This window comes from Ursus maritimus, unplaced genomic scaffold, assembly GCF_017311325.1.
Source record: "Ursus maritimus isolate PB19 unplaced genomic scaffold, ASM1731132v1 scaffold_7, whole genome shotgun sequence".
Lineage (NCBI taxonomy): Eukaryota > Metazoa > Chordata > Mammalia > Carnivora > Ursidae > Ursus > Ursus maritimus.
Genome location: NW_024426885.1, coordinates 63,321,867 through 63,347,966, shown reverse-complemented (window position 1 = coordinate 63,347,966; position 26,100 = coordinate 63,321,867). Strand labels below are relative to the sequence as shown.

At 42.5% G+C, this 26,100-nt stretch overlaps 1 protein-coding gene across 1 annotated transcript in view; it reads right to left on the bottom strand.

Annotated features, from left to right (window-relative positions):
- ANK3 (ankyrin 3) overlaps positions 1-17,994 on the bottom strand; it is a 329,444-nt gene extending 311,450 nt beyond the window's left edge. The window contains exon 1 of the mRNA XM_040624672.1: positions 17,881-17,994. Coding sequence (XP_040480606.1) covers positions 17,881-17,994 — 114 coding nt within the window. The remainder of the gene's footprint in view (positions 1-17,880) is intronic.
- Between the last annotated feature and the right edge of the window lie 8,106 nt (positions 17,995-26,100).

Below are 26,100 nucleotides of genomic sequence, written 5' to 3'. Positions count from 1 at the left end.
ACTAAACTACCAGTTCCCAAAGGTCTGGAAGTACATCTGTTTTTTCTTTGGATCCTTAAAGGATATATCTGTCGAACCAAAGTGTTACTGAATCGAAACAATATGTGTTTCGTAGTCACTATACTACACAAATATTTCGGAATTTTGTTACTTTTACATCCAAATTAATTTGGCTAATTTTCCTAACAAAACAATTCCACATAACTTTAGTGTCTAAGGAGTCAGTCCATGAAAGTCTCTAACAAGCTAACAGTTGACCTATTAAATTGGTTACCTGAAATATGAAAAATCAACCTCTGACAAAGCTTAACTAAACGTCACATTATTTGTTCCTCTCTTGTATCCCACTGATACGGAACTACCTCCATCTGTTCCAAGTGAATTCTAGTGAAAACCTGTATGTTTAAAGAAGAAAGCAGAAGCCAGAACAGGAGGGCAGTAGCCAAGTAAAAGAGAAAGAAAGAACAATGCAGGATGTATGGCTGGTACTTAATAATTACTTAGAAAATAATTTCCGAGTCTGAGGGATAGAGTAATGGGAGATAGGAAAATAGAAAATACAGAAGATAAAGTACTGGTGGGGACAGAGCTTTTGTATCTTTATAAATCTGTACTTAGCTGCTGTTTATAAATGTCCCAATGTATTCACACATCAGTCAGACGTATGTACTTCAATGCCAACAAAGAGACAAAGCTAAAAGTGAAAGAGGAAGGAGGGAATCCACGTGCAAAACAGAAACAAAGTTCCTGAGAAAAGGGGCTATACAGACGCTCAGTTGTCTTCTCCCTAACATGACTGTGACCTTGGCCTCTTTTACAAAGAGAGGCGACAGCAGAGGTGAGCTGTAACAACACAGCATGAGCTGGACGGTCTCCATGCGGAAGACTGTCGGTTGGAGGTGGCACACGACGGCTAACGGGGGAAGAACGGGGTCTTGCAATCACATCATGAGCACTGGCTGAAGAGATAGGGAGCATTTCACCGGCAGAGAAGACGCGGCACCAACACATCACCATCTTCATCTATATAAATAACTGGCATATGGGTGGACATAGCAGGTGCTAGATTTAGTCTCAAAATAAGAGAGCATATTCTAACAATTAGAACTGTCCAGAAATGTGGTAGGCTATGTTTAGAGGTAAGACGTTTCCAGCCACAGGCGATTCCTAGGCAGAGACTGACAAGCACTTGGCAGATCCGTCCTCAAGGACAGGCAGGCTCCGCAGAGGCCCTGGCTCCATGACCTCGCAGGTCCCTTCCACCTCTAAGATTCCACGACTCTAGAAACTCTGTGGGGATTTTCCACACAACTCTGCCCTTCAAAACTGACGTAGCTGTCCTTTACGTAAGTCCTGTAGGTTCGAATTCAGATTTCTACCGTGGCTCTTTTCACTGAATGAAATGAAATTATTCATTGACTCATCCTAATAAAGTAACTGAATCTTATTTTAATCTGCAGTCCATAAAAGTCACTACCAATCCATTAAATACAATTTGAGTAACTGCTATGGAAGTGGGGGCATGACAAATGCATTTTTTTCTTACCTAGATATCACTATAAAACAATCTGGAGCCATGCTTGTTATCTCAATCGTGTAAATTTAAGTAAAGTGTGAGTCTCTTGCACATAGAACGTTTTAGTTATGTAGCTTTGCAGCGGCCTACATCAAAATATTTTCTAATAAAATAATGGCAGATTCCCTCTAACGAGCACAGGAGAAACTAAATGAGAATTAGGTCGGAAAGCAGTAAAGTTCTTTATTGTGTCCAATCCCCCATTGCCTGGTGGAGGGGGCACCCAAGCTAGGGGCATCTCCCAGGGAGAGTTGGGGTGAAGACTGAAGTCTCCCTCCCTTGGGTCAGGTGGCATGAGACAGCTTTGGCAAGTCCAAGCTGGGAATGATAAAAATAAGGTGATCGTGCTAGGGTTTTTATCATCTGGCCTATGTTTTAACTCTTTCCTTTGCCCTGAGCTATTTTCCAAAAATCTAAAGAGTGTATGAAACTAACAACAGAGGGGCGCCTGGGTGGCTCAGTGGTTAAGTGTCTGCCTTCGGCTCAGAGCGTGATCCTGGAGTCCTGGGATGGAGCCCCGCATCAGGTTCCTCTGCTGGGAGCCTGCTTCTTCCTCTCCCACTCCCCCTGCATGTGTTCCCTCTCTCGCTGGCTGTCTCTCTCTCTGTTAAATAAATAAATAAAATCTAGAAAGAAAGAAAGAAAGAAAGAAAGAAAGAAAGAAAGAAAGAAAGAAAGAAAGAAAGAAAGAAAGAAAGAAAGAAAGAAACAACAGAAACAAAAATCCCTGTATGTACTATATAATCTAAATTTGAGTGGTGGTAAAATAGATTTAAGCAAAAGATGCAAAAAAAAAAAAAAATTAAGAAGTAAAACACATGATCCAAGGAGTTGAAGAGCCCATGAAATAAAAGTAAAGCAAAAGCAACTGGTTCCTAGATGAGACCCTATATAATGAAAGCAGGAGTTGCCCAAAGCTAGATTTTAAGTACTTCCCTATATGTGCTATGGCATGGCATGCAGAGAGGTCCACTGTCCTTGAATGTTCAGGAGAGAACAGAAAATTTAGGAAGAAGTAACACCCACTGATGACACAGGAAATTACAAAAAATGGGTAACAGACTCCTGGAGGAGAAGGAGTGGCCTCATAATCAGGAGGAAAGCAAGTCCCTCAAAGTTAGCAAAACCAAGAGAGTTTTAGAAGCGGGGAGTACAGAGGACCTCTTCCTCGCTCTACGATTTGCCCTAGCCCCACCACATGCCCCCAGTTCTAATATACCCTTGGGGCTGTCCCAGTTTTACCACTGAAAGTGCCCCATCCTGGGAAATCCCCCAGCCCTGGATAATGAAGGCTGGCTGGTCACACTAACCCCCCGGTGTATAAGGCAGAGTCTCTTCTCTTGCCAGCTGAGAGCCACAGGCCTCCAATAATCTGGAGAAAAAGCACAGAACCCTGGGCGGAGAGCTGTGTGGCCACTGTCATTTATTCATCTAACAGGACAGAGCCAAGGAAGCTAGAAGAGGACACACCAGGAATCAGGAGTAAGCCTTCTCCAAGGAATCTGTAGTCCAGAATGAGCATGAAGGAAATGCTGGAGCCTCTCCACGCCACCGTGTCAGGGTCCTCAACAAGAAACAGCCAAGGAAAGAGCAGCTGAAGGTACAAAGTTAGGGGCCATGCCAAAATTTGAAATTGAGACTTGGGACTTTTTTCATCTAGAGACCTTCATACTCAAAGGACTATATCTCCATGTAGAGTTCCTAAGAGACACAAAGAGTTGTAACAGATAGAGGAAAGAAACCTCCAGCTGAAGGAGAATGGGGGATGGGGGCGCAGCTGGCGGCATAGCACGAAGCCCGCCGCAGGAAAGCCGGGGTATGTATGCTCTGGGAAAGGGAAAGGCCACCCCTCCAGTGAAAAGTAAGGACAACTACTGTATTTGTGGAAAATGAGGTGGTACATGGGGCTCTGGCTTCAGAATGAAGCACCAAGAGTGCTCAGCTAAGAAGTCGCCAGAAATAAGGACAGCAGAAAGTGAGACCCCTTCAGTTGTGGAAAAAGATGAAGCCCTATTGTTCTTTGTGCCATTTTTCACAATAACAAAAACTGAAATGAACCAAATACACAAAAATAAGATACTAGTTGGATACATTTTTGTACATCCATAAAGCGGAATACCATAGACCCATTAAAACCTTATAACAATGTATTTACTGACATGAACATAATGTTCATATTATATTGTTCAGTGGGGAAAAAGTGAGGTAACAAAAGAGGAGGTACCACCATTATCTCCATTAATTTGGGGGGAAAAAAGAAAGAAGAGGGAAGAGAAGGAAAGGAAGAAAACAGTAGGAGAGCAAAGAAGAAACTGAGTATATACATGTTTAGGAAAATACTGGAAAAACCTATTTCAAAATGGTAAGTCATGCTTTCTCTGGGTGACCTTAGCCTCCCTGTGTGGAATGCCGCGTCTACAAAGTACATCAATTATTCACATGGTGAGAAAGACGAAGGTGAGAGGACTGCCAGAATGCCCCAGGATATGACAAGTAATCAAGCAGGGGGTAAGGCGGGGAACAGGGGGTAAAGGTGGGGAACAGGTATTAAATGCCATCAGAAGCTCTGAAAGAAGTCGTCTTTGATTGGACAGTAATATTTAGCAAGAAAACCTATCTGCCCCTGGTTTGTCTACTTCTCTGCAATTGTCCCGAGGAAACATGTATCACAGACGGTCTCTAAAGCCCTCTCAGGAGAGCCACCGACACTGAACTTTTGCTGACTAGCTTCCTCCAAGTAGAGTTCACTCTGGGAGTCAAGGAGCAGCGGCCAGAGGGAGACCTTTAACGCAGACGTAAATCCATTAAGGCCTACCCAGGGGAAAAAGGACTGGCTTCTCAGTTCAGAAAAGCTACGGAGACGCCTGCGTTGGAGGTGGGGTGCTGCTGCGGAAGGAGCCGAAGCTGCACTGAACGACCCCAGGAAAGCCATTGCACCTGCCCAGAACCCAAGTTTTCCTACACCCCACACCACGTTCAGTGCTCTCTCCAGAAACCCCATTTCTTTCTAAGAGAAAGTAATAGCAATTTGGCTCTGGACTTAACTGCCTTATGTAGACTATATATGAATAATGTATATTTGGAATATACCTAATATGTATACACACATACATATATATGTATATGTACATACAATTAGTAATATTACATTTTATATAAATATGTATTTTTCTTCACATATACACATGCATATAACTTTTATTTACTTTTTACCCTGCTTGGAATGACCTTCAGTGAATTTACTTTCCTCATTTTAACTGACAACTCTCCCTAAATAACTCAGCATAAAATAAACTCATTTCTTCCAAGTGGACAAGGGGAAGAGGAAAGGAGCAGGGAAGTGGGAGGAATTAACATTGGTTGAATCACTGCCCTGTGCCAGGCACTTCATGTTCGATTTAATTTTGTCTTCACAACATCTCTCTCTTTTTTTTTTAATTAAAGATTTTATTTATTTATTTGACAGAGAGAGAGACAGCCAGCGAGAGAGGGAACACAAGCAGGGGGAGTGGAAGAGGAAGAAGCAGGTTCCCAGCGGAGGAGCCTGATGCGGGGCTCGATCCCAGAATGCCAGGATCACACCCTGAGCCGAAGGCAGACGCTTAACGACTGAGCCACCCAGGCGCCCCCACAACATCTCTTGGCACTAGGTGTTATGGTGGATGGGGCACAGAGGCTCAGAGAGGTTAAGTAACCAACTGGAGACCACACAGCAAAGAAGTGACAGTGAGGAGCCTCAAACCCAAGCTTCCATGACTTCACGGCTCACACGCAGGCCCTTTCCTCATTCCACACAGCCTCCAAAAATCAATTTTCCTATTATTTCAGAGATCCCCAGCAGCACTTAAAAAAAAAAAAGGTTGGATTAAGCCCTATGTGCAGATACAGCACAGATCGCATTAATAATTCAGGTTCTGCTAAAGCTGCAAAGCAGCTCTAGGAAAGCAGGTCAAAGCGGAGAATGCCCAATGCACCTAGGAACGCTCTCCCTTCCTGACACTGCGAACGAAACCCTAACTAATCCTGCAGAAAACAAAAAGATAATGCCTATCAGATGCCAAGTGGATGGCTATGTAATTATTTTAATCTGATCCCATAGCAAATCCACTGCAACATGTTACGTAAAATCAAGTTACAACCAGCCAGTGGAGACAAGCTTTCCAGGGGAGAGCTCGGACAAAGCCCCGGAACTGGATCCACGCACAGAGGAGTGGGAGGAAGTGAGGCTGCCTTAAGCCCGGGCAGCGTCTGCGGAACACCAAGCTCATGTTAGCCAGGTCAGCACACAGTCAACAGGGAAAACACCTATTTTAATGTATTCATGGTCCCCTTCAAACACCTAATTTCAGCTAAGATGAGGTACAAGCAAAACCTTTGAAATGAATCACAGACTGGAACTGGCAAGGATTACCAGGATCGTTAATTCCACACTAATGAAGACGAGTGAATATGTGAGTTTCCTATGCCTGGATCACCGGTATTAATATATTAATTCTCTTTGGAAAAAATGTGGTTAGAATAAATGTTTACAACAAAACCATTTATTTTTGGATGGTGAAGAATGACTCCAGCTGAAGAGGCATAGAAAAGCAGGGATCCTCAACAATGGCCATTCTTCAAAGGAAAAAAATTAATTGCATTCAGCATTTTTCAACATCAATATGATTATCTTCTTATTTCGAGGCAGGCAAATGTATTTTGAGTGTTGGCAGGGCTAAGTAAATACACTCATTAGTTACTGAATCAGGTTGCAGTGGCCAAACCATTGCACAGAGGGACAGCAGGTCCTTAACAGAAGAGGGGGGTAACAGTGGACAGAGTAGGGATTCGGTGACCTCAGAACCTTCCAGCACATCCTCTCTCATTCACCCCCAAGCAGCTAGGTAGTAGGAATGTGGCTGGGAATTATGAGATTGGGCATTTGGGGGACTAATGGAAAACAAAATGCACTGTTCGAGATTATGGCTTTGACAACTGCTGCTTTCCTAGCCAATGGTAAATCCACAGTGCCAAGGTTAATTATGACTTTTTTTGGTACCTGATTCAAAACTGCTCTGTGCTTTGCAGTAATACTTAACGTCCCCATGTGACATCTGAAGATAAAAACATAGGGTTGAAGTCATGCATCGTTATTTAAAAAATACTTCTTATCTAGTATTTGTCACATAAAACAAATGAACAATAACATTGCTAATGGGGAGGTATAAAAATGATTTAAAAACAGATTAGAAAATGATGAAAAATAAAAGTAAAAGCTTCTCCAAATGTAAGAATCTGACATGAGCAGTGAATAGTCTATAAGCAGAATAGTGAAAGGGGGGAAAGGGGCTCAAATTCTGCGCCTGTCTGTTCCCTATTACTGTTAAATCCAGTGTCCGCGTCTCACTCTGTTCATCTGCAAAAGGAGAACAAAGCCATCTAACTCAGAGTGCACGTAAGTGTTAACCGAGAGAACAGCCTTCCGCACCTGCCAATTATTTTACTGTAAGTGGAGCCTAACTTTGCTAGCAGGGTCCCTATCGATTCAAACTCAAGTGTGCTAGTAAAGCCTAAAATCATCTTTTCCAAATAATCAATTTTTTTGAGATTCCAATTTTTGCCTATTACTCCTTTCCCAAGTTTGAGCTTTTTACTCATTGTTCTTACCGTCAAGGAAATAGAAGAAGAAAGAGTATCACTTCATAAGGCCTAAGAGGTCTCTGCCATCCTGGCAAAGAAGCTGGCAGTGCCTACAGGGACTCACGTCCAACATTTGTCAGTGTCATCAGCCAAACGAGGTTTTTTTTAATGTTAGTGCTAATTTCTTACCATTCTACAAATTGTTTTTTAATTTCTAATTTAGCCTCTGAAAATAAGTCTGTTTTGAGCCCCTGAGTGAGTTCTTTAAAACCAGCTTCTTCAGAGCTTTCTCATAAAAACAGTAAGCATGAAACACAATACATCAGGAATATACTAATTTCAAAAAACCACGAAATCAGCTAACACAAAGTGATTTCACCATTTACCTTCAAAAATACAAACATTTTGGGAATTAACTGTATTCACATTTACTTTACCATTAATATAATTATGATCCTGTTGAGGTAGGATGTATTTCAAGTAAATGCAAGACATGAGAGTTAATTTATTACATACGGTATTATCACCCTCCCATCGTCCATGCCCCAGTGTCCTCTTCTTTTGGGGGGAAGAGATAAATCACAAGAAGGATTTTATGAGGAATGTTCTAGGGGTGGAAACCCTAGCATAGCACCCCACGGTCCAGGAAAGAGTCATCTCATGGAGCCCAGTATTCTGTGAAAACGGTGCTCTCAGTGGTGTGTTGGAAGTGATCCATATCCAGTAGGGAATGAGGGGGAAGGGGTGATAGAGTAAGCCCAGGGCTGGGAATCACGCCCACCTGGGTCTGAAGTCCAACTTCACACTTAACTAACCGTGCAACCTTGGGCTTGCTGAAATGTCCATGAGTATGCCTTCCCTAACACGGAGAACTAGGATAATACCGCGCATGCATGAGATTGAAGTACAATAATAACCTACTGAAAGCACTCAAGAGAGTGCCTGGCCCACTATAGTTCCTCAGTGATTTACAGCTCAATAGAAGAAAGAAAAGGTAAATTCTTCTCCGTATACTTTTGCTGTTAGGTATAGCTCTGTACTGCCCTTCTTTGAAAAGTGAAAAATCGCTTAGAGTCTATAACAAAAATGTCTAAGGAGAGATGTCCAGGTTTCAGGTTCCATTTTTCCCTTTGGTTTATGGTGAATAGGGGTGTCTGAACACACTGGTAATTCTAAGTGGCAGTTACCGACATGGGCCGATTTGGTGCTGTGTTTGATTGAAAACTGCTGAGGCCATCATAAGTGGCAGTCTGAGAGAGAGAGGGGGGGAGAGAGAGAGAGGGAAAGAGATAGAAAGAGAGAAGAGGGTGTGTTGGTAAAGAAGACAGTCTACAGGCCGCTCTGGATTCTGAAAACCAGGTGTAGATGGTGATAACTCCATATTGGCCAAATCATGCACTCTTCCCCAGGTCCCCAACTACCCTGAAACCATGCCATGCCTCTGGTGGCCACAGTAGCTAGCAGGGGTGAAACTGGTTGGTAATGAAGTCTATATATCTTATAGGCTTGTTGCAAAGCTAATGCTTTTGTGTCAATAAATACATAAACGACCCAGTGAAGACTGCTTCATTCGGCCCTCATCAAATATTCTTTCTCCCTCTAAATATTTCAACACTTATGCCCAACTCTGCAAATACTGTTCGTTTGTTAAAAGAATTATCTGATACTTCCTCTATCTGTACATATGATTCTTAAGCTTTCTTTAATATCTACCTAGGCTAGCATTTAACTACTGAGAGAAGCTAATTAATAACAGTGTTAATGAATGGAAAAAAATGTATTTAACATATGAGTCTTTGAAAGTATTTCTCAAAATGACAGATTTAAATCCCCGAAGGCTGTAAAAAAAGTTTGCAAAGAGCTGAACTGCAGGGCTCAAATGACTTTTTGAGGATGCCAGTTTATTAGTAAAATTTCATCCATCAAGTAATTTTCTGAGTGCTTGCTCACTCACTCAGCTCATCCATTTGCTTCTTGGCTACGGTCACCGGGTTACATTTGAGAGCCCATGCTACAGGGAAGGGAGGCTAGAAGCCCTTGCTAACTTTTCCCTTTATGCCAGGAACCTGGCAAAATGCCTTTACAGTATTTCTACTCTTTACAGTATGTATGCAAGTAAAGGATTAATATCCTGGTTTGAACAATGTGAAAACGAAGCCCAAAGAAATTTAGTTCAAGGCCACATAGCTAGTGAGTGGCAGCTACCACATGAATTCTTATCAAGGCCCAAAGCCCATCCTTTCCATCACCGTGGTGTGTAAAACTTATCCTCCTTCCCATTATTTCCTTATTGCTTGCCTGCTTTATTAATGTTTTTAATTCATTACTAAATAAAATTTACCATATTTTCCTACCCTCTTCAATTGTACAGACCTCTTAGAAAACTGTACTTTTGCTAGGATAAAATAATGTTGTTCATAGTACTGAAACTACAAAGTTTTTAGGGATACCTACATGTAGGTTATAAATGTTTTAGTGTCACTGGCTTCCAGTCACTAGAAAATCTTGGACTTACTTCCAACCCTCTCTGGCCAAGTTCTCTGTTCCCATCTTCTCCACACAGTCCATATATCCTTTCTCTCCTATGTTGATGGTACTGGTTGGCTTTTGTTCTGCCAAAGGGCTAGCTATGGACCTGGCACTTAAGAACGTTAGTCTCTATCCATTCTAATGGGCTTCATATAAATTCAAACAGAACTGATGATATGATCCTAACTAGTAGAAAGGTTACCTATAACTGAGAAATAATTCACTGGAACCAACTAAATCTAAACTGAAATCTATACATTTTATAGGCAGCTCCTATGTTTGATGATGATGGGCTATTCTTTTCCAGGACAGCATAATCCTAAATGAAGGGGATAAATAATCCTAAATGAATGGGATAAGCACCAGAAAAATCTGAACTATATGTAAAAGGTCCAGGCTTCGTTTCCATTAACTTGCTTTCAATTCTTCTACTTTTAACTTAGATAAACTAGAAACGCCACAGTCTAGGTAAAACTACAGCAGATTCCTTGTTTTCAAATGTCACCTTTCTATGCAAGTATTTTCTTTAGGATACTGTTCAGATTATACAACCGACAGCTAACACTGTATTTAGACATCATCCGTCGACATTTAACCTATTCATCAATCAACAGATAGAAGCGAACAATTCTACTTTGTGTCAGCACCTGGATTCCTCTCAAAAGTTATTTTAAATGTGCACTAATTTAATACAAATTTAAGTGTAATGATTTAGACAATATGTAGATTTTGCAGTGAAAGATAAATAATTTATAAAATTTCAGCTACTAAATATTGTAACTTTTAACATTCCAATGGTGATTATTCTTCTCTTCACATAAGAATTCACCACAGATGTCTATTAGTAAGAACCTTCCTTTAAAAACCTATCCTACAGAGGTTGTGATGGCCCAAGCAAGGGACTTAGAACTACACCGAGCTCGATTTCAAGGCCAGTTATTTCTGTGACTGGGGCAAGTTATATAACAAACTTAAGCTTAGGGTAAAGCCTCTGACATGTGGATGACACTCTGGCATAGTGTTAGCGTAACCCAGTGCTAACCCAGCTCCAAAAAATACCTTTTTTTTTTTTCTCTCCAGTCCTTCACTCCTGCCGGTGTCGAGTAGTACAAGCAGAATATAAAAGAGCAGGTAGGGGTGCCTGGGTGGCTCTGTCGGTCAAGCATCTGCCTTTGGCTTAGGTCACGATCCTGGGGTCCTGGGATTGAGCCCTGCATCAAGGCTCCCTGCTCAGTGGGGAGTCTGCTTCTCCTTTTCCCTCTGCCCCGCCCTCCCTCTCGTGCTCTCTCTCTCAAATAAATAAATAAAATCTTAAAAAGGGGGGGCAGGTAGCTGGGCCTACAGATCCCATCCTTTACATTACCAGACCCCAGCATGGTGACAGGCACAATGTAGGTACACAGTACATTTTTATTAAATGAACAGATACTGGTAAAATGTGATATGACGAATATATTTTTTGTCTAATAATTTAACTACAAAAAATTATAAAGCACTGCCAAATCCTCTTTTTCCCCAAGCATACCTATAAAAAGCAAACGTATTTCCACATTCAGATTCAATAAAACACACATACACATAATACTGTATCATCTTGCCAAAGGCAAATCAAGAGACAGAAAAGACCATGAACCTGAAGCGTAATGAAGAAACAGTTCAATAGCTATAGAATGTTGGTGACAAAACTAACAAAATTTTAAATAACATATTCAGACATTAATAAATGTATAATTTATACTAGCATGATCTTGCACTAATTATAATGGTAATTGAACAAGAGCAAGAAAGTGGTTTTTTTTAAATGAACATATGACTTTGAGAATTAAAAAATATATCACGATAGGAACAGAGAACATAGAGAACCAATCAGCAGACAAGTTTTATTTAGTTACCTCCTTATTCCTAAATGCCATGGAATGTCAAAGGACAAAGGTTTACAACTCTTCTATGAGTTCCATCCATCCTCTTCCAAATGGAGGAAGAGCGGAGATGGGGTAGCAGCCGCTCATGCTCCTACGGAGCTGACCTGCCTGGCTTCAGTGAGTTGACTTGTTGGCACAATCCCTACATGCTCAGGTTGGAAACAGTCCATTCATTCTTCTGTTCCTTATGAATATCAGTAACAACAGCAGCCACTGCCACTATATGGCTCTTCCTTTGTGCCAAGTACCATTCTAATCCTAATTCATTGAACTCTCATTGCAACCCTGTGACAATTCATTTTGCAGGTAAAAAGACTGGGCCACTGAGAGGTTAAATAACCTCCCCAAGGTCACACCAGCTATGAGTGCTTGCACCTGAACGCAGACAATCTTACTCTATAGTCCACGCTCTTAATCGTTGCGTGATACTGCCTCTCATCCAACCACCTCCCTCCCATCCACTACCGACTCTGCACGCCCCGGCTTAGTAGTAGGTGATGTGATACCACTCTGCCCTCAAGGAGCTCACAGCCTCCTGGGTGAGACACATGGGAGCTCATGATTACCGTGCGGAATACCAAGGATGCCGATAGAGAAATTAGATGCTGTAGACATCTGGAGCCTACACACTCAGCAGAGCAGGAAACAGAGTAGGCTCCCTTTACCTAATAAGGTCCACGCAATCCCGTCCCGCAAAGGTCCAGTCACTGTAGTCCAAAACCTCCCCCTGCCTGGCATCTTACATCATGGGTGCCATAGATGCGTAGGAAACTAGGCATGGAGAAGGCCTGTAAATGTCTATACATTTGCATTATAGAAGTACCAAGCATCTATAGCAAGAGATAATACTCAATTGTTTATGTCTCCTGAAATTTATTCTCAAATCCTTAGATTGCTTCAACCCAGAAAGAGACGGCCAAATTTTTATGACAATAAACTCAGTGGTAAATACAGATTCCAAATGGGTCCTATGACCCAATTTATGTGTAGCCCCAACACATATGAGCTGTATGACCACAGGAAAGTTATTTATTCTCTTTAAGTCTTTGTTTAGTTAGCTATAAAATATGGGTATGAAAACAATGCCTGCCTCATAAAGAAATTGTGAGAAAAATAGTAGAAAAAATCCATGGGAATCACACTGCACATCACCAGGTATACAGCAAGCACCTAAGACATTATTATGTTATTATAGCAACATGTCTTTGGGGATTTGAAGTCCTGGTGTTGGTAATTTTCCATTTATTTTCAAAATTTAAAAAAGAAATTCTTCAGGTAAAACGCCAAAATCTATTGCAGAGGGGGGGCCCCTGGGTGGCTCAGTCGGTTAAGCATCCGACTCTCGATTTCGGCTCAGGTCATGATCTCAGGGTCATAGGATGGAGCCCGGTGTCAGGCTCCACACTCAGCAGGATGTCTGCTGGAGATTCTCTTTCTCCCTCTCCCTGTGCCCCTCCCCCTCCTTGTGTTCTCTCTTTCTCTCTGCTTCTCAAATAAATAAATAAATCTTTAAAAAAAAAGTCTATTGCAGAGGAGAAGAAAAACAGACATACTGCTCATACTGCACTGGGTTACTTAGAGATATAAAGCTTATTACTTGAGGTTCCCGGTGTCTAGGAAATAGCTGATCACTTAGACACAAAATGTCTGAATCAAGTCCATTTTGATACACAGCTGTGAAAATATTAATTACATATGCTGTTTCGTGCTGTGGCAAGAGCGTGAGCTAGAGTTAGACTTTCCACACTTAGATGTGCCACTAACCAGTACAGGAACAGCTTAATGGGTTCATGCCTCAGTTTCCGCATTTGTAAAATGGGGATGATAAAAATACTTTCTTTGTAGGGTTGTTGTAAAGATTAAGTGAGCCTCCACTTATAAAGCAATTTAAAACCCTACCTGGTACATTTTAAGTGGTCAATAAATGTCACGGGAGAAAAGACATGAATCCAGGAAATTTAATTATTCATCTTCCGCTTCAAGCCAGGAACTTGGCAGTTACCCTAGAATCCGATCTCTCCCTCTCACATCCTACATCCAGTCCATTGCCAAGTTCTGTTGAGTCTTCCCCTAAATATCTCTTGGATGCAACACCCCCTCTCCACTGTCACAGTCTCTGCCCTGGTTCAGCCCCGCAGCCTCTCGCACTCCGGAATCACCACCAGCGTTTCCGGACCACTAGCCCGGCTGCTGGCTGCAACATGGCCACCCGAGGGATGGTTCTACACCGTACAGCTGCCATTCAAGTTGGTTCGAGTCCCTCTCCTTTCAGAGGGTGATCTCCAACCCTTTGAGATGGCACACAAAGGTGTTCAGGACCCAGCTTTGGACTACTTTTCCAGCCACTTTTCCTGCCGTACACTCCTGTCCCCTTTGCTCCTTATTTATGTATGTTTCTCACACACCCAAACGTTCCCTCTTACTTCCAGCACTTTGGGCATGGGCCTCCTATCCTTCTGCTTGTCTATCTTGCTCACTCCTCCTCCAAGGCTCAGCTACACCAAGGACCTCCTGTGAGCCCATTCTGAGTTGAACTGGGAGTCTTCCTGTGGGCTCCTGTGGCTCTCTTGCATATGTACGGGATTAACGGAACCGTATCTTTCTCCTCTCTGTGCAGGGAGTTGCTGTCCTGTTGCCATTCTGCTTCCTTTAGCTTTGCCTCCACCACTGGAGGCCATGCCTGACCCACAGAAGTCACCCAATGAACAGTTGCTGAATGAATGCACGAATGCAAAAATGAAGCAATGAATATTCATTCTGCTCTACCACTGAGTAGCTGTACGAGTCTGACGTCAATAATTAGAAAAGATATTAATCACAAACTTAACTGCCCCTTTATCCCAATATATATATTATCCTATGTCAGTGATATATATATAAATGTGTCCCTTTTTAGTGTACATTTCCTTAGAGCACCTCAAAGTCTTTCTTCATAGGATGTAATAAATATATACAAGCACACTTGTGAGCATTAAAAAAATGATTGCATGAAGGTCAATTTTCCTTATTGAAATGTATTTTATAGTTTACATGGAGGGAAGGCAAAACATGTAGGTAATTCAGCACCAGAGGCCAGAAGCAACACGGGAAGTGTGGGCCTCAGAGCATTTGTCACTTCCAGCCCTCACGAATCCATGGTAGTAGCTTGGGTCATGTACTGACCACCGTGGGCCAGGACCTTGCTCGGGGCAGGGGTTATAAAGAGTTCCTCTCTGCAACTTGCTCTAGCAGGACATGGACCCAATATTACCCCACCGAAAGGCACCCTGTCTACCTCGGGCACACTACCCACTCACGGCCAGCCTCAGCAGCCCATAGGAGAGGAGGAGAGGGAAGGGGAAAACCTATCAGGGAAGAGCAAGGGGAAAGCACGCATAAGGGAGATTTGTAAATGCAGTAGAAAGAAACTTTTAAACAAAATACTCAAGAAAAGATTTTGGATTTTTTTTTTCTTCAAGTCAGAAAAACTGGCGATAAAAAGATTAAGGGTTCATCCAACTAGATGCAGTTCCCTCAACAAATAGGAAGATCTTTTTTTGACACTGAAGTTGTTACGGCAAGAATAAAACATTCTTATTAAAATCCAAGCCATTATAAATTCTTAGAAGTTTCCTATTACTTTTATTGGTAATCACTTATTCATGGTTACCAATATTCATAATAGACCAAATGTGGGTTTTTTAAAAAAAAACTGATGAAATGTGAATGTAGTGTTGATTTTATGTACGTATTATGACTTGATTAGAATACTTAGTAATAATACTATGCCATATAGATAGAATCAGGAAAGGTTCATCTTGGACTTGTTCCAACCTGAACTGCAGGGGTACCATGAACCAAATTCCTTATTTTACAAATTAGATACCCTTTACGTTTTTCTTAAGCTTTTCTATTTTGTGATTTTAGGACACTACTCACTATTACTTTTATGTAATTAAAAGATCCTAGAGGATATTTCTACATATGAGCAAGAGCAACGAGCCCCATAATAACCCACAAAGTACATAAAAGCAGGTTTTCCAGTTGACATGGGACCTATAAGATGGAGCAAAGTAACCCACAAGCCTTAATTTGGATCTTAGGAAAAGGTAGGCAAAAGAAACCCCAAGTCAAAACAATTCACTTTGCAGAGAGTAAGTGGTATCTATGCTATATGACTGAAAAATAATATAGATTATGTCTTCAAAGTAATCTAGCCCTGACCTCATACTTTGAAGTGATCTCTGAAATCACTGGACTAGGAAAATTTAAATCTCCTGAAATATATGTATCTTTGAGAGGGAAAATACATATTTTACTGTGTCATGAATCTAGTGGTACAACAGCAATGAAAGTGTTATCCCTGAGCCCCTTTCTGGATCAACTCTGTGGCTGTCCTGAGAACAAAACATTTAAATGTGCTTACACATTGACATAGCGATATTGATATTTCTCCATGTTCCCTTCTGGTTGCTAAGAGATTTACATTGGACAGACTCTGTTGTACTCATAACAAAGCACTTTGGTCCACAAAGCATTTGCTTCAGCTCAGTGAGTCCCGAAGCTCCCTTTGCCTCACCCCTCCCCTATTTTGCTTCCAAGTCAAACAGGGGCCCAGGCCCCAAGGCAGCGGGCCTGTCATCACTACAGGAAACTGCGGTGCATAAGCCTAGCTCAGCCAACAACTCTCGCACAGAGTATGAACAGGAATGATGACATTGTGTCTTTACACAAACATATGTATCTTGCCCCCATGGTTCTTAGAAGCCAGTTTATCATGGTGGGAGTGGGCAAAGATGTGTGGAGAGGGGACATTCAATAGTGACCTACCCACAGACAACCTGACACGGTACAAGGGACCAGACCCTAGCCAAACATGGCAATTCCATAACTCCGCTGTGCAAGGCCTTGAAATATGCCTGCACGGAATTTCCCAACCTCAGTTTGTACTTTTGTGGAAATATATTCAAGAAGTTTATTTACAAGAATATTGAAGGGGGAACAATCTATATTTACCACCTTGCAGCAAAGCAACTGTAGCCCTCCAAACTCAGTCTCATCAAGTCTGCCATGTAACAAAAGGCAGAGAGGGCTTCTTTTACAGATCCTAACTCTGAAGAAAATGGCAAAGGCACCAAAAATACTCCTGATCACCCCTGAGGAGAGGTACATGTGGTGGGTGAAATCTGCATGTCATTTACAAGGCACATGCATCACTGCTCAGAGCAAATTAAAATTATCCTTCCCTTGGGAATTCTCACAAAGAGACATAAAAATGCTTTATGACCTGACTTTCATATTCAGATCACAGAGTTTTAGTCAATTTTTATTAATTGCCATGGAGGAAAAGTGCTTTGGGCCCTCACTCCCCACCGGGTACCCAGGAGTCATATTTGAGGGCACAGCCACTAAACACTCAGTAAGTACTCTCAGGCTGTAATAAAACACCACTGACCTAGAATATTCCTCCTCCTCCCCCCAACCACCACCTTAGAATATCAGTTGGGGATGATCAATGCCCATGCTTTAATCAGAGGCAATCATCTTTGAAGGCTGCAGGTCCCTGCCGTGCCATGGGAATTCCTGCATGCAGGATAATCCCTCTCCCCCAGCTGAGAAAAACAAACCCCAGTGATTTTAGCTTTGTGTAACAAAAGAAAGTTATTTCTGGCAGCTTATTTCCATTGCACAAGCTAAGGAGCAGCACCTTAGAGAAATAAGAGGCAAGAGGAAAGAAAGAAGGGGAGGGAACGCGAAGCAGGAAATGACTTTTCTGCTATGTCTTTAAGGTCATAGATCTGCCTGAGACACGCACACAAGTGACAGCAGTTCTAGCACAAAAGCTCCTTTGCCAAGAGACGGACCTCCAAGAAGTACATAGACCGGCTCCCCAGCCTCTCCCTCAAACCTAAGTCCCCGGAGTCCGTTTAACCTTGACGGGGCTGGGAAGAAAGTACTTTGAACTCCCTTGCAACACCTTTCTGTGTCATGCCCGCACGCCCCAGCCTCGGCGAGGCAGGAGCGCACCTTCCGCACCTTCCGCATCAGCCCTGCAGTCACCCCCACACAGGAGAAAATCTGCCCTGGCCTCGCCCGTCCTGTGGCCGTGCCCGGCCGGTGGGTTTTATCATCTGTTCCCAATTTATCCCCTACACAGCACGTAAACATAGCCCTTCATGCCTCTAAGAGACGCCAGGAGGAGATTAAAACAAAAAAGCATCCAGGCAAGATCTATGCTCTGGCGGAGACCACTACCTTTTTCTTCCGATCCCGGGACCGTTTGCGGTGTTTCCTTTTCTTCTCAGTCTCTTCTTCAGCATTGATTTCTAAATCCCTGGTTTTCTTTAATTGTGAGGCTGCATGAGCCATAATGCATTTAAAAAGATCTTCTCAAGCGCGCAGGGCTTCCTCGGCTAAGGTGATCTGCTCAGGCACCTTCAGCCAGGCTTACAGCAGCATTCCAATCACTGGAGAGGAACCTTTGACCAGAAGCAGGAAGGCATGCAAAATGCAAAAAAAGATGCTGTAGAAGCTGGAGCGCTTAAAAACCCAAAAGACGGTTTCCAGACTTCATCCTACACCTTCCTGCACCTGAACCTTTACACGAGAGTGCAGCCATCGTAATGCATTTATCGTAGTGAAAAAGACAGCTGGGACAGAGGAAGCTGTATTATGGCTGGATCCCCTGCCACCAGCTGGAAGTGTCTAAGTGATTCCTCGGAAGGGGGAATGCTGCAAAGGATGCTTCTCTGAAGGGAAAAAATCCAGAGTCACCACACATGCAGGAGCGAAAATCCAGCACTAATTCTGAAAACCTATTTTAGAATCCTTCGGAAAAAAGACAGGGCTGCAATTTATACATCACCACTAGTTCTGCACAGAGCATAATTTAACCCGTAATAGAATGGAGCCGTTCCGACTTGAGTTTAACTGCTGATGGTGACAAAACACATAAAATAAGATTTCACAAAATGCACTAAATTTTGCTATGGAGATCCTGACTGCATGGCGGGGAAAACAATGCATGCATTGCTGGTCTCAACAGTGCGTCCTTTATGCTGAACTATCGGCCAAAATGCATTTTGTGGGAGAGGACTACAGAAGGGCCTGTTGTCTTTTAAAAACAACATGCTGATTGCAACACATCATACAGAAAGATGTGAGCATGTTGGTGTATGGAACAGATGCCCGATTCAGAGGAGTTCCCCAGGACTCTCCTCTCATGTGGTCCACGGGTCGGAGAATGGGCAATCTGTGCAGCAATCAGGGTTTCAGAGACACTGAGATGGAGTTCTGGCTTTCATGTGAGGGTTTGCTTCAATCACCTTACTATTTTTGCCACCTGAGTCCTCGCTGACTGCAGCCTCTGAATATTCATGATGTGAAGTGAAGCAGCAGCAGCTCTCCGGGCCTGCTGGGGTGGCTTCTGTCAGGATGCTCACACCGGAAGAAACGGACTCAGTAAGGAACCATGTATACACACATGGGATTCACACGGTTTTAGCAAGAAATGGCTGAATGGTAGACTGGACCTAAAACACTTGAGCCCGGGTAGGAAACCCTAAATGCATCAGAAAAATGAGCAGGGCGGGGGGGGGGGAGATGATGCTCCATTGAAAAGACTTAGTATGCGTAGTTCCAATACCACGAGACCACGTGCTTCTTCCAATACAAGAAGTCCGTAACTTCAGAGACTGGTCCTTTTGGCTTTGTAGGACCGTCAGCTAACGTGTGCGAAAGCAGAAGCAAGAAAGCCAAAGGCGCCACGTGAAGAGTTGCTGGGGTTCTCTGGAGCTGCTGTTCACCTGCTTCATAAAGAACTTCTAGTGTGAACTCCTGCAAACAATATCCACTCACTACGCTTTGGACTTGGAGATCAAAGATCTTCCTCCCCGTCCCCTTGTAGGGGGCTGGACCCCCTTGTAGGGGGCGGGCAGTGATAGGCCTTGGGAAGGGAAAGATGCTGGGCCCACGGCTTTCCGGCCCTACTGTGAGTGGACGGCACACTCCTCCGGGCCTCACTGCGAACTACTTGAAAACCACGTGGGTCAAACCATCCCCAGGGACCTACTGTGTGCGCTGAAGCTCATGTGCTGCTTCCCCACACAAATTATCTTCAGGCAGAAAGAGTTCTGGGAAGGTTCCGCACTGCCTACCAAACCGTCATCTGACAAAACAGAGGAGAAAATGGAGGGGAATTAAATGCAACACAGATCCAAAAGTGATAAACCACATTTGGATCTTAGTAATAAAAATACGTGGTTTTTCTACCAGAATAAGTTTTTTTATTGTAATAGGAATAGGTGGGATGGAGAAAAAAAATAAAAATTAAAACTTTTGTACAGTCTCTCCTTATATAAATTATCCTGTACTTTTGAGGAAAATTCATATGATTTCTTTTCCTTATTTTCAGAAAGTTGAAGAGAACAGCCAGCTAAAGAACTGGCTGGTTTCCCACCGGCTCCTGGACCTTTTTTTCTTTCTTTACAGACACTAAGGATACTTCAAAATATATTTATAAGTGTCCTTGATCACAGTAACCTCTTTGTCTGAGGCTGGCAAAGCTATACTTTCCCATTGATCTCTATCAGCCAAAGCATAGTTGGAAATTAGGAAAACAGGCCACAGGTATTTTTCAAAACTAGAATAATTCTTGGTTTCCCCAAAAGTACTCAGAAGTTGGGAATCCATCACACCTTTCATGTCGCCACAACATAAATTTTTTTGTTATGTTGGATTTTGCAGTATCCTCGTAGTGCTTAACCCATCAAAAATAAATTCTAAGGCCTGGCTTGTTTAGATTTTCTTTCTTACAGAAAACGCAGGCTTTTGTCCTCCATTTCTAAGCCAGAAGAACTTTTAACAGCAATACCACCAAGGACGGCAGCCCTGTGGGTCTGCGATTTTGATTGTTATACTACTAAAGTCCTAGGTCTTTTCTCCCTGCCCAGCCTGCACCCTGACAGGTAATTCTCCAGCTTCCTGTGTACTCACTCTCAATACAAAGGCACTCACGCATGATAGCCACAAATACTAGGTTTCTTCCTCCCAAATTGAATTGGCAGTTCTATCAATAATTCTAGAAAGCAAGCTATTTATAAGAGCTGAAAATGAAACATGAAAAGAAGTTTTAAAAACTTGATTCTCTGGTTGAAGATTCATAAGCCTTTTCTACTTAAGTCTCAAGAGTTTGCTCTCTTCTGCGGGGTTACAGAATGAGTATGAATCTTCCAAGTAAAACAGATGGGCAGCCGGTACAAGAGTGTGTCTCTGAGCAGGGTGGCCGGTCTCCGAGAGCAGGAAGGAGATGCAAGGTTCAGTGGCATCAATTATCACCGCAACCTCTCCAGTCCCACTCCCTGACATTGGCCACGAGAGTATACTGGATGGGACTCGCACAGGATGGGGATGGCCTGGGCATGGAACACCAAAGCTGTTGAGAGTTAAAGAAAGACTATGCTTAAGCCACTTCTCGCCAGGGAAGCGGGGGAGGGGAATCTGTTCTGGTTTTAACAACAGTTTCAGCTACAGGAATTCCTAAAGCATCTTTTCAAAAATAAAGTAAAAGTGATCCTTCAAACTTATTAGCTTCAGAAATCTTTCTTTGAGTATGTCCTGTAGGAAAAGCAATTATAATCAACAAAACAGTGGAGGCATTTGGCAGAACTGAAGGCAGGTATCCTGGAGCCCAGGTTGATGTCCCTGACTGTTCTTACAGAAGGCAGCTTGGCTGAGCAATTTGAAAACCAGCATCCTGCAGCAAGGAGGAGTCCTGGTCTTTTCCTTGCTTGGACCTTGGTTACCAGAACTTAGTCAAAAAGTGACTCCCGTTAAAACTTTCCTTATGATTCTGCCCAAAATAATTCCTGATTTCTTACCAGAAGTGACAAATTTTATTTAGAGGATGTCCTATCTGTTCATTACAGCAGAAAACTAGTACAAAAAAGTAAAAATCATTTTCTAGCTTGGCAGCTGGAATAATGTCTACAATTTCTAATCTAGGAATCAAAAATCTGTGACTGAATATACCACTGAAAACAAAACCAAGTCAACTCATTAGGATGTTTTACAGACTTCAGACGCCACTGAGGGGAACTTTTCTTCACAGTTCAAGCTTACACCTTGCCAGGATTTTGAGACAAACTCTGATTATTACTTCAGCCACTTGACTCCTCTTTGGTTGTCATTCTATATTGTGTCTCCACATTGGTGAGCTGAGTGGACACACGAACAGTGTATGTGATTTCTATGAAGAGGATACTGTCTCATGGTCATTTTGAAGTTATAATTATTGTGCACTTTGAAAAAAATATTACACAGTGATGTAGAGAAGGGGAAGATGGAGAGTGTATATAAAAATGGAGGATGGGAAACAGAAAGAAAAAAAAAAAAAAAAAGGAAAAGTTCCCATCTGCCAGGGAGGCTGTACCTTCCCAAACCTACCGTGTGCTCTCGGTAATAGCAAAGTGTGTTTTGATGGAATGAAAACTATTCGTGCTGCACCCACTTCAGTTTTCTCAGAAGCAGAGCAGCCTCACCGTAAGAGTCAAAATATTTTTCCTTCACAAAGAAAAATGGATCCATCGTCATTTCATTAATTTTGGCATCCTACATAAAGATGATGTCAAGAGACCTTAAGCAGGTTCTGAACGACGTGGGGAAGAAGAAAACAAGCACTAAACCTGTCAATGGTTATAAATGACAAAAAAAGCACCCTGGGAAATTCTCAACTCAGAGTCACATATTCTTCTTCATTTTCAGATGAGACACATGAAGCGATTAAAAGAAAAAAGAAAAGGAAAAATAAAAAAAACGACTAGCCGGACCACGCTGAAAGATTGGTGGTCCTTCCCACACCCTCGTAGGGGTGGCACCTTCGGACACGAGTGCTGGCCTTGGGCCCATCTGTCTTCATGCTCCGTCTGCCCTTCGTCCCTGGAGTGGATGGTCTGTCCAACTCGCTGGCCTGACCTCAGTGCTGCGGAGCCAGCTGGCCCCGGGCTGCCAGCTGCCTCCGCCACCTCACACGTGCGGTGGGGACAGGCACACAGAGACGGCTTCCCCAAGTTCTCTGCACCATGGCCACACTGGCCAGCAGGGAGGAGGGCATCCCTCGTTCTGCACAGACGACGCCCGCGAGCACATCCCTGGGCTCTCTCTGACTGGAGCAGACTGGCGGAGGCTGGCACAGTGCTGAGCAGTGGGCAAACGAAGTGCACTGAACAAGCCACTTCCTCTCTAGGCCCCTGTTCTCATAGAAGGAGGCGGCTGGACCAAAGGACTTCAAACCCTCCCTTTCACCAACCCGAAATGCTAGGATTTGAAGTGACAGGAGGTTGTGGGTGTTTGGAAATAAAGGGAGATGTAGAGGGAAGATGTATTGAAGAAGAGTTTGTGATCTGTGCTGGTCCATCCACCAGCCCTATTTGGCGGCTGGGCACTGAAATGTGACCATTAAGTCTGGAGAACCGAGTTTTAAATTTAACATACTCAGTTCAGATACTGGAACACACTGCAGCATGTTTGGAACAATCTGGATATGAGAATCCACTTCTCCAACTTTAAATTTTATTGGAAAAATATAGATCAAATATTTCCAATAATTTAGCATCTAAATTAAGACATAAAATAACACTGGACTGCAAGACTTAATATGAGAAAAAGCAATGCAAAATTTCTCAGTAATAACTATATATGTTGAGTCATGTTGAAATGGAACTCTTTTGGTTATATTCAGCTAAATAAAATATATTAAAATAAATTTAACTTTTTAAGAAGATCTTTAAATGTGGCTATTAGAAATTTGAAATTATACGTGTGGCTCACGCTACAGTGGTTGTCTATATAAAGAGCTTATATTAACAAAAAGAGCCTAATTTGCCAGACACGATCTTCCCAAAGGTGGATATTTCTGCAAACGAGCATGAGAAAACACTCAGCAGTCAGTCATTATGCTTTCTGTTTGAAAACGCACAGCAGAAAAAGGTAGTATGCTCCCAGGTGCTTGTGCTTAAAGAACTATTCATGCACTCGTGGACTTGCCCATTCACCTACTGGTCACTGTGTTCAGCACCTGGGACATACAGGGGGAATGGGACTTAGTTCCTGCTCTCAAGTAATCGATGGGAGAGAGAAAGAAGTCACCCAGCAACCCCAGCACATGTACAGATGTTATGGAAGCAGAGCCAGGTGTCCACAACAGAGCACAGACATCAGCACTTAGAAGACTGCTATCTTGGTCACGTACGATGTCTCTTGCCACCATCCACAGAACTTAGAATTTCACAATTTGATCCCTCGCACTCTTGACCACAGCCAACAGCTGACGCACTGAACAGATCACGTGGAATCCCCTTTTCTGTCCAGGCCCTGGCGATATCAACGCTGAGTAAGACAGAGGAGGCCCCACTCTCTGCAGCTTCCATTCTTGTGAGTATGGGACAGGGGAGTCGACAAGCACATGAAGCCATGAAGAAGATCATTTCGGATAGTAACACGTGTTGTGAAGAAAATAAAGCCGTATGGCCAAATTGAAAGTGACTAGATGGGGAACAACTGTTCGTGGACTCTGCTTCTTTCCATCTTGGACTCTCCAGGAAAAATAAATCAAGATGGTGAAGAGATGAATGAGTCCTCCACTCTATTAAGGGAGTGATTCCCCAAAACAGCCCTCCTACACTAAGACACTGATTGTGGTGGCTGATGGCAAATGTGAGTGCTTTCTCAAGTAATGTGCTCAATTCAAATATAAGTATTACTAAAGATAAACAATAGATATGTCTTTGTATCACTTATCTCCTACATTATCTGGATAATCATAGTTTCTATCACCTTCTATTAACTTATGGTTTAATAACTATTCCAATAAGACTGATGGAGTATGTCCATTCTGTAATAGAATAAATTTTCCTATGCATCTTGTGGAGATAAATCTTGTTTCATAGCCAAACATAACATATTCTAGGAAAGGATATTCTTTAGATATTTCACTAAACCCTTGTTATTTAATGTTCATACATAAACATATTTGAAGTGGCCCAAAGGAAAGATAACGCAGACAAGCAAGGAGGGCAAACAGCTCTTACCCCAACTTCGCTACACAGAGCTGTAAGACCTTAGACAAGTCCCTTATCCTCCTTCAGGAGTCCCATATCTGTAAAGGGAAAGGCATTCTGAAGTCTTTCTCCCAGCATACACACTCTGATGCCAATCACAATCACAACAAGGATGCAATGACTGATTTACGTGTGCCTCTACTGTGGTGTGTTCTGGTCAAGATGTAAGGAAAGTAAGTCTGCTCCAAAACATTTCTTTGAAGACAACAGTAAAAGTCAAAGGTATGAAGGAGACGGGATTTGAAAATTCAGGAATCTGCTGGCCTACTCAGTGATCATTTGCTAACACTCTATACGAGGGATGGAGAGGTACACATGAGAAAGCAAAAGTTCCTATTTTTAGAAAATTTTTCGTTGACTCATGAGGCCATATACAGTGGCCGAGGGTAGTACTGTAAACAACTAAGCACTATGCCAGCTGTTGTAAAGGAAATCAGTCAAATATTCACACTATAACTCACGTCATCATTCATTTATTATCATACTGTGGACCATATCAATCATGCAGAGATTTCTACCTGACAAAAGAGAAAAAAAAATCTACTTTCTTGGATCTGGCACTGACTTACTGCCGTAGAAAGAGCTACATGCAAAGTTTATAGCCTTTTCCTCTTGTAAAATGGAAATAACAGCGTCTGCTTCTTACTAGCATGTTTCGATAGCTAATGTTTATGAAAGAATACGATCAACACAGGAGACAAAAACAGTATATGTAAGCACAAGGCATCATCGAGTTAGGGCTGTCACACAGTTGTTCCAAGTGCATTTAGGATTTGTCCTCTTCCTACCTGTCCTACACCTTGGTAAGTCTTGGTAGGGTTTCCCTCGCATGCTGCTTCAGAAGGCCAATTATAAATTAGACTAATTAAACTTTCTGTTGTATGTTCCACAACTTTGTACCTTTTTACCTGCCCTTCTATTATATCATGTTAAGATATAATTACAAGGGTTAGTAAAGTTTGAAAAAAAAAATAGATTCATAAATACAGAGAACTGGTATGGTGGTGGTCACAGGGGAGAAGGGGGGGATGGATAAAATAGGTGAAGGGGGTTAAGAGGTACAAACTTCCAGTTATAAAATAAATAAGTCACAGGGATGAAAAGTGCAGCACAGGGAATATAATCAATAATATGGTAATAACTTTGTATGGTAACAGACTGTAACTAGGCTTATGGTGAGCGCTTTGTAATGTATATACAATTGGCCGTTGAACAACATGGGGGTCAGGGGTGCCATCTCCCTGCACAGTAGAAAATCTACCTGTAACTTCTGGCTCTCTCAAAACTTACCCACTAACAGCCTCCTATTGACTGGAAGCCCTACCAATAACCTAGACTGTTGCTTAACACATATTTTGTA